The sequence below is a fragment of the Corvus brachyrhynchos genome, unplaced genomic scaffold (assembly GCF_000691975.1).
Source record: "Corvus brachyrhynchos isolate BGI_N302 unplaced genomic scaffold, ASM69197v1 scaffold555, whole genome shotgun sequence".
NCBI classification, from domain to species: domain Eukaryota; kingdom Metazoa; phylum Chordata; class Aves; order Passeriformes; family Corvidae; genus Corvus; species Corvus brachyrhynchos.
Window position 1 is genome coordinate 351,120 of NW_008238357.1, and position 7,996 is coordinate 359,115.

Consider the following 7,996-nt stretch of genomic DNA (forward strand, 5'->3'; position numbering starts at 1 on the left):
CCTTGGGTGATTTATAATTGTTTCCAAAATGACAACCACTTTCCAATTTCTCAATGAGATGGTGTTTGGCTTCACAACCGAAAGGTTTGGAATCTCCTCACGACGTAATGACCAAGCAGGAGAAGGGTGAAGCAAGTGATCATTTCCAAAGGGATTATTCCTGATAGGTGCCCTTGATTTTCCACACCATTTTCTGCTGTTGATTGAACTTTGAAAAATAAATATAATAATAAAAAAAAAAAAACAAAACAAGAAAATACCACTAATCTTTAATTTCCTGTAGTTAACTCTGTACCACTCTCTCTACCCATGAGGGGGAACTTGTGGAGCCAGAGAAGACACCCCCAGTGCCAAAAATGCCCTTTTTTCCTAACAAATAATTCCTGTTCCCCCTCCAAACACATGTGGGGGCTGAACAACAAATCAACAATTTTCCTTCAGCAGGGCTGGAGACTTTCACTGCTGTTTGTGCCCTGTGCCCAGCCATGCTTCTGTCACATTTGTGCCTGACTGCATGAAGGGTTTGAAAATAAATGTCCTTTATCTCTTGTTTGGGTGGATGTTGCCCAGCTCTGAGAGGAAGAGCCAAGTGGCAGCCTGCTGCCTTTCAGTGCTTGTGTAAAATCCCCTGCTGGGCCTTCCAGTACCACTGCAAGAGTTGTGTTAAACTGGATTTGGAGCCAGGGGAGGAGGCACGAGGTGGTCAGAGGGATGGAGCAGCTCTGCTGTGGGGAAAGGCTGAGAATTGGTGGTGTTCACTCTGGAGAAGAGAAGCTTTGAGGTGACCTAATTGTGTCCTGTCAGTACCTGAAGGAACCACGAGAAGGATGGAGAGAGACCGGGGACAAGGGCCTGGAGTCACAGGACAAGGGGAAATGGCTTCTCACTGCCAGAGGACAGGGATAGATGGGATATTGGGAAGAAATTCTTCCCTGTGGGGGTGGAGAGGCCCTGGAACACCAGAGCAGCTGTGGCTGCTCTGTGCCTGGCAGTGTCCAAGGCCAGGTTGGATGAGGCTTGGAGCACCCTGGGCTAGTGGAAGGTGTCCCTGCCCATGGCAGGGGGTGGAACTGGGTGATCATGAACATCCATCCCAAACCAGTCTGAGATTCCATGATTCCAGGATATTTTTGATATTTTGATGCCTGCTGGGTACCAAGTGATGTGACAGCCTGGCTGTATGATCCCAGAGAGGAGAAAGCAGCTCTGCCATCATCCCCAGCCTTTGCTGGGAGAAGTACCTGACTCAGGTTTCTCTGGGATGGGACCAGTCAGATCTGCAGCCCCAGCCCAGCTTCCCTGCTGCTATATTTATTTCCTGGGTGAGTGCATTTGGAAAGGAGGAGAACAATAATTTAGCTTTAATCTGCTGCTGGCATCACATTTCAGAGAGGAACTGCAAGGTTTTAAGAGAAGTTGGCACCAAGACCAGACCCAAGGAGGATGGTGACACCTTTTACTCTGGGATGGAACAAATCCTTCCTCCCTCCCCAAAGCTGTTGATCAGCTGGTTTCCCCCTTGACACCCCACAGCCACGTGGCCTTCACAGTTTGCTCCAGCACAAATAAATAACCTGCTGGAAATGAGTATTTTTGTTTCCTTAGAAAGCCAAACTTGGCTCTACGTGGCACCAGTAATGCGGCAGCTGCGAGAGAGGAAACCACTAAACCCCCCCCACCTGCTCCTGCTGGTGTTTAACAATGGCTCAATAAAACAATATCAAACAGTTGTTAATAACAAAACCTCAGGAACTGTTCAATGGGATGTTCCTTATTTGCAAACCCCTGGTTTGTTTCCATGAGAAGTAACACTATTTCCTACTCATCCCTTTTTTTCCCCCTTCTAATAATGACTCTAAACCCCTGTTGTCCTGCAGCCAGCCCTGGCTGCCCTCCCTCTGCGTGAGGTGCTGGGGGGACAAGGACTGTGCAGGGCCGAGCACTGGGAGTCACAGTGTCCCTGGAGCAACCACGGCTGGGAGGGAAACCCCAGCCCGGCACCAGCTCCGTGCAAAGAGTTCTGCAGTGCAATGATGCCCTGAGGAAGAAAGGGCAGGACTGGTGCCCAGGCAGCTCAGGAGTCCCAGGTGGGCAGGAACAGAGTCCAGTGTGGTGCTGCTGGCAGGGGTGTGTCAATCCCAGTCCTGCTGCTCTGCTCCTGGGCTGGACTTCAGGAGTCCCTTCGGTGCTTCTTCTGTTCATGGTACTCGGTTATTTTCTGCTGGAAATACGCTGTGGAGGAGAAAAGGTCATGAGGTGGGGTGCTGGTGTTTGGAATGGGGGATACAGGGCTGTGCAGCCCGAATCCTGGGAAGTGTTTGTGCCCCAAACTGTGCTGGGTGATGGACAGCTGTGCCCAGAGAGGACGTGGGGTAAATGTGGAAATGAAGTGTCCAAGGCAGGCTGGATGGGGCTTGGAGCAGCCTGGGACAGTGGAAGGTGTCCCTGCCATGGCAGGGGGTGGAACGAGATGCCCTTTAAAGGTCCCTCCAACCCAATTTGTTGGAATTCTGGAATTCTGTAAGTCTGTGAAATGGGGGTGGTTGCAATGCTACCCATCCCTCTCACCCAAAATAGGCTTTATTATGCTGGGTTAGCCAGAGCTTTTAACCCATGTGTTCACTCCTGTTCAGTTTTGTGTTTCCCACCAGCAAGGAAGGGAGAAAGCAGCAGACCCAGCAGAAAGCCAGAATGGTGACGTAGACTGGGAATACAATGAGAAAAGAGGGATTGTGCCATCCCTCTCTCCCTGCCCAGGTCCAGGTTTGCCCTATAAGGTCTCGCATAAGGGCAGAGAAGCAGCACCTGAGGCAGTGCCAGCCAGGAGCCCCCCGGGCGTGGTGGCAGATCCCAGCCCAGGATATCTCCATCCACCAGTACAGTTTTTGGGTGGCTTCCTCCACCTCCACTGCCCATTTGTCCTTGTCCCAGGCTGGGAGGAGGCTCAGCTCTGCCTTGTGCCCTGTAAATCCCCGGGAAGGGGGCAGGACCAGCCCTGCTGCCACGGAGCTGGGGGCTGAGCTGAGTCAGGCTCCCGGCAGCTGCTGCTGTGCCCAAGCCAAATGTTTGTGCTGCTGCTGCTGCTTGTTGGCCTCAACACAGAGCTCCCAGTGAGCCGGCCCCAGCTCCAGGCGAGTGACACAATCTAAAATGAATCACAGAATCCAGAATTCCACACTGGTTTGGGTTGGAAAGAACCTTAAAGCTCATCCAGTTCCAAACTCTGCCCTGGACAGGGACACTTTCCACTAGACCTGGTCACTCCAAGCCCTGTCCAGTGTGGCCTTGGACACTGCCAGGGATGGGGAGTCACAATGAGGATTTTTTATTGCTTGACAGGGATGGAGAAATGAGGCCATTGAGAGCACACAGGATCTGCTCAGTGCCCGGAACACCCTCAGCTTGGGCTGCATCCCATCCCTCACCAGGCACGAGGTGTCTCTGCCCCTAAACCTACCAGCCCAGGGTTCCACAGAGCTCACCCCACTGCGGGGGGAGGAGAAACGGGACCTTACCTTCCTGTGGGATCCTGCTCTTCTCCGCTTCCTCAATAAATAGGGAAAACATGTTGGTCTTCACAAACTTTTTCACGAGCCTGCGGCAGCTCTTGGAGGCGATGGCCTTGCAGAAGGCTCGTTCCTGGAAGCTGCCGGAGCCGCTCCTGCCCCACTTGATGTAGGAGGCGTAGTGCCCCACCAGCCGCACAAAGAAGTGCACAAAGGCTTCGGACACCAGGGCGTTCACCTGCTCCGAGGCTGGAAGGGGACACGGAGCACAAGAGGTGGGGATGGCACCTCTGAACACAGACAGCATGGCCTTCTTTTAACCTGGTCTGGGTTTGCATCCCAAGGAATGATTTGCTTAGAGCCTCCCTCTGCCACTAATCAAAGATCAGACTAATTTTGCTGAGGGAACCCTGGCTGTGTTGCTTTCCAGGGTGGCAGCATATTAGCATTCTAAATATTAGCAAAAATCCATTTTTCTAGCAGAATGATCTGTTCCTGCTCTCATGTTTCAAAGAACAGAGAAAAAGCCAAGGGATTACCCCTGCAAATAGGGAGAGAAACATCCCAGACCACGTGCCTTTAGGAAAACCCCTTGGCTGAGGTCTGTAGCCGTGGAGAGGGCAGATCAGGGCTGTTTTACCATGACAGACATCCTTACTGTGCACGTTGTTGTTGTTGTTGTGCCTGTTCAGAGATACCAGCATCTCGTTCTGCAGCTTCCCGGGCAGGATCTCCTCCTCATCACCCACCTGGAAGGCAATGGGGCCATGAAGCACCAGAGGGAACCCAGCTCAGGGGGCCGTGGGTTGGTGCAGCCCATCAGGGGGACTTTCAAAGCTCATTGATTAATTATCATCATAATGTGCTGCAGAGATGTGGGTGTGGGGTATCCCATGCATGGATCCTGCTGTTCTGGCTCAAAAGCCAGGTGCAGTGGCTGCAGACATTCCCACATGGGGCATTTCCCCTGGGTGGGTGGCACTGAGATGGCTCTGCCCCCAAAATCATAGAACCACAAAATCCCAGATGGGTTTGGGTTGGAAGGGATTCCACCCCCTGCCATGGCAGGGACACCTTCCACCGTCCCAGGATGCTCCAAGCCCCATCCAGCCTGGCCTTGGACACTGCCAGGGATCCAGGGGCAGCCACAGCTGCTCTGGGCACCCTGTGCCAGGGCCTGCCCACCCTCACAGGACAGAATTCCTTCCCAAAATCCCGTCTAACCCTGCCCTCTGGCAGTTTGAAGCCATTTAAAAATGTGGAAGCTGCCAGGTAGCTGACAGCAAAGGAGAAAAGGCCCTTCCTGGGGTTACCTAGGCCACCCCCAGCCCCACCCCCACACAGGGAGCACCTACCGCCCGGATGATCTTCCCTTCACAGAGATCAACTATCAGAGCCTGAAAGAGAGCAGGGAGTGACCAGGTTTAGCCCTGCCAAGGCATCTGGCCTTCCTCCCACCCATTTTGGGATGGGACTGGTGTGGCACCAGCCCGTGAGGGTGGCAGGAGAGGGATCAGCCCCTCTCTGCTGGAGGAACCTGGGCAGGGGGACCAGCACATTCCCCACAGGGCCAGCTTTTGCTGCAGGTTTGGCAGCTTGTCCCCACACAGCTTTCCTCTGCTTCCAGGCTGGGGTGACACCAGCAGCAGCTCCTGGAGCCGCAGGGGCAGGGCAGCGCCCCGGGGAGGGTGGAGGTACCGCCCCAGGCACCAACAGGACGGGACATGGAAGATGCCCTCATTTCCAGCCTCCCTGAATGGGAAAAGGGCACAAGCAGAGCCTCCAGCCCTGGGGCCGAGCCAGAGCTGGGGACACGGATTAACCGATGGCTCCATCCAGCTGCCCTCCCCTCGGGATGAAATACCTCCTCCATTGGCTGCTCCAGGACCCGCTCCAGGTGCCGCATCTGGATGCCGACCATGAAGGGCGTGGGGCAGCACACGGTGTCCAGCAGGCACTCGGGGACCACGGGGATGTAGGTGTGAGCCCAGGTGAAGGGGTACAGGAGAGCAGCCACGGCATGGATGCACTGAGACAGGACACTGCGGGACAGGTGGTGATACCATGGTGGGGACGAGGGAACGTCCCACCTCGAGCTCTGCTGTGTCCTGTGCCACTTCAAGGGCATTTTTATGGGCATTTTTATGGGCAAGAGATTGGGACTCACCTCAGCTCCTCAGCAAGGAAAATGAGCCGTCGCTCCAGCATGGCAGAGGCGAAGATGTGCAGGATGAGTTGAGGGCTGAGCCGCTGGAGCAGAGCCTGGAACTCCACATGCTCCAGGTGGGCATCCACAGGCCGTGTGAGCTCGATGAGCTGCCAAGGAAGAGCCATGGAACCCCAGCTTAGGGGGGACAACGCTCCCCCTGTCCTGCCCTGGCTCCCTGAGAAGGTGATTTGGAAGCAATTAATGACCCAGTGTTTGCAGGACCCACCGTGTCCATGTGCAAGGGACAAACCCCGTCTCATCCTGCCAGGAGATCCAGCCTGTGCAGCGCTGAGGACTCAGGGAAGCCGTCGGTGATGTGCACTGGGGGGCTCTTTATTTGGGCACTGGATTTTTAACCCAAATGCCTGGCAGGGGGTGGCAGGGACATGTCCCATCTCAGTGTCTGGTGCACTGGATTTTTTACCCAAATGCCTCATTTCTCCAGTGCTCCCAAGTCCCTGGCAGAGGGTGGCAGGGACATGTCCCATCTCAGTGTCTGACAGGTCACCTGTGACCTGCCAGGAAACGGAGGAGTGGGGAGGGCATGACAAACCCTTCCTCTAAAGCCTCTCTGGCAGGGTCAGCCTGGCGATTCCTGGCTAGGATGTCCCACAACTGAGGGCTCTAATAGATATTTGCAGGCAGGCTGGCTACTCAGCTGCCTTTGCCCATGGCAATTCTCCTGATCCCATCGATCGCCCTGTGGCAGCCGGACACAGCGAGTACCTGAACTGTGCAGCTCATGACACAGTCCTGGCCCCTCTCCCCATCCTTCAGGGGTGAAGCCCCTTCTCCCTGTGCCTTTCCACCAAAGCAGCATCTTCCAAGCCAGCAGCATCAGGCTTGGCTGGGCCCCACAGCCCCTTTCCAGCACAAATCCTGCCTCATCCCCAGCTCTCAGCCCATGCAGCACCCAGGATTTATTTCCCCTCCTTTCCTGGTCTCAGTGATCTCCTTGCCTTGCTCCAGCCCCTGCCCAGAGCCCCACAGCGCAGCTCTTTCAAAGAACATCCTCATTCTTCCTCTCTCTGGCAGCCCAGGCCGTGCTCCCAACCATGGCCCTGGGCCAGAGCATTGAGCAACCTGCAAAGCCTTGCACAAGCTCCCTGGATGAAGAAATCGCTTGGATCACCAGCTGCTAAACTGCTCTAGAGGAGGGATCCTGCTCTGAGGGCCTCCCTGGCAGGGCACATACATGGGATGCTCAGCATTAAGGATATTTTGCCCAGTGCCAGAGTGGATCTTTCCTATTTTTCCAGCTCGGCTTTGCCACAAGAGAAAGAAAAAGCAAATGAAAAGGCTGTGCCTGTGCGAGTCTGGGCCGTGCGTGGGCACGATGAGATCTTCTCATCCCTGCCTGGATCAGATCTTTTCTCCACAGGGAAGAGCTGGGCTTGCCACACACCTGCACCTGCCCGGGGGGCTAAACCAGGCAGGAATCAAGGCTGGGAGCTGAGCACAGTGGTATGGAGAAGAGTAGAATCATGGAATCATCAGGGGTGGAAAAGCCCTCTAAAATCAGCAACTCCACATTCACCGGTAACCCCCATCCCCAAGCGCCACATCCGTGTGGTTTTTGAACACTTCTAGGGATGGTGATTCCACCACTGTCCTGGACAGGCTGTGCCAGTGCCCGACCACCTCTTTTGGGAAGAAATTTGCAGCCCCCGACAGCCCTGGCACCACTGTGGTCCCCAGCACTGGCTCAGGAGCAGGAGCAGCTCCCAGCCACTGGCACAACACCCCCCTCCCATCCCCTGGCACGAGATCCCACTCTGGCATCAGGGCGGTGCAAGTCCCGGCACGGTGTCCACAGAGGTTTTTGTGTGGCAGTTCCAGGTGCTGGCTGGGGGGGCTGCAGAGGATGCAAAGATGGGGCAGCATCCCCTGGGGATGGGCTCCATCCTCACCCTCACTGCTCTCCTCCCAGATCAGGAGGGAGGTAACAGCCATATTCCCAAGGGATGAGGCCGCTGGCAGCCTGACCCACCCTGCCCTGCTCCAGTGAGCTCCCCGGGGTGCTGCAGGTGTGGAGGATGCTCCCGGACACAGCCCGGGCTCCTCACGTTGCAGCAGTCCAGGAGGTGACCCCGGGTTCCCCACCAACCTCTGTGCCCGACTCGGGGATGAAGCTTTTGATGGTGACAGTCTTCCCTGGAGCTGGGAAGGGCGATTCCCGAAGGCCCTGCATGAAGGGGTAGATCACTGCCATGGAGATCTGGCGCCTCTTCTCCACCTCGTCCAGGATCTGGGGGAGAAAGAGGTGAGCCAGGACTGCCCC

General features: G+C 55.5%; 1 protein-coding gene across 1 annotated transcript in view; it reads right to left on the minus strand.

Moving 5' to 3' along the window:
* Positions 1–1,327: 1,327 nt before the first annotated feature.
* The window catches only part of DENND2D (DENN domain containing 2D), a gene marked incomplete at its 5' end in the record, with an annotated part of 8,882 nt that continues 2,213 nt past the window's right edge, over positions 1,328–7,996 (minus strand). The window contains 7 exons of the mRNA XM_017735508.1: positions 1,328–2,232; positions 3,516–3,755; positions 4,165–4,255; positions 4,862–4,903; positions 5,371–5,548; positions 5,674–5,822; positions 7,823–7,963. Of these exons, the coding sequence (XP_017590997.1) occupies positions 2,171–2,232; positions 3,516–3,755; positions 4,165–4,255; positions 4,862–4,903; positions 5,371–5,548; positions 5,674–5,822; positions 7,823–7,963 (903 nt within the window). The remainder of the gene's footprint in view (positions 2,233–3,515; positions 3,756–4,164; positions 4,256–4,861; positions 4,904–5,370; positions 5,549–5,673; positions 5,823–7,822; positions 7,964–7,996) is intronic.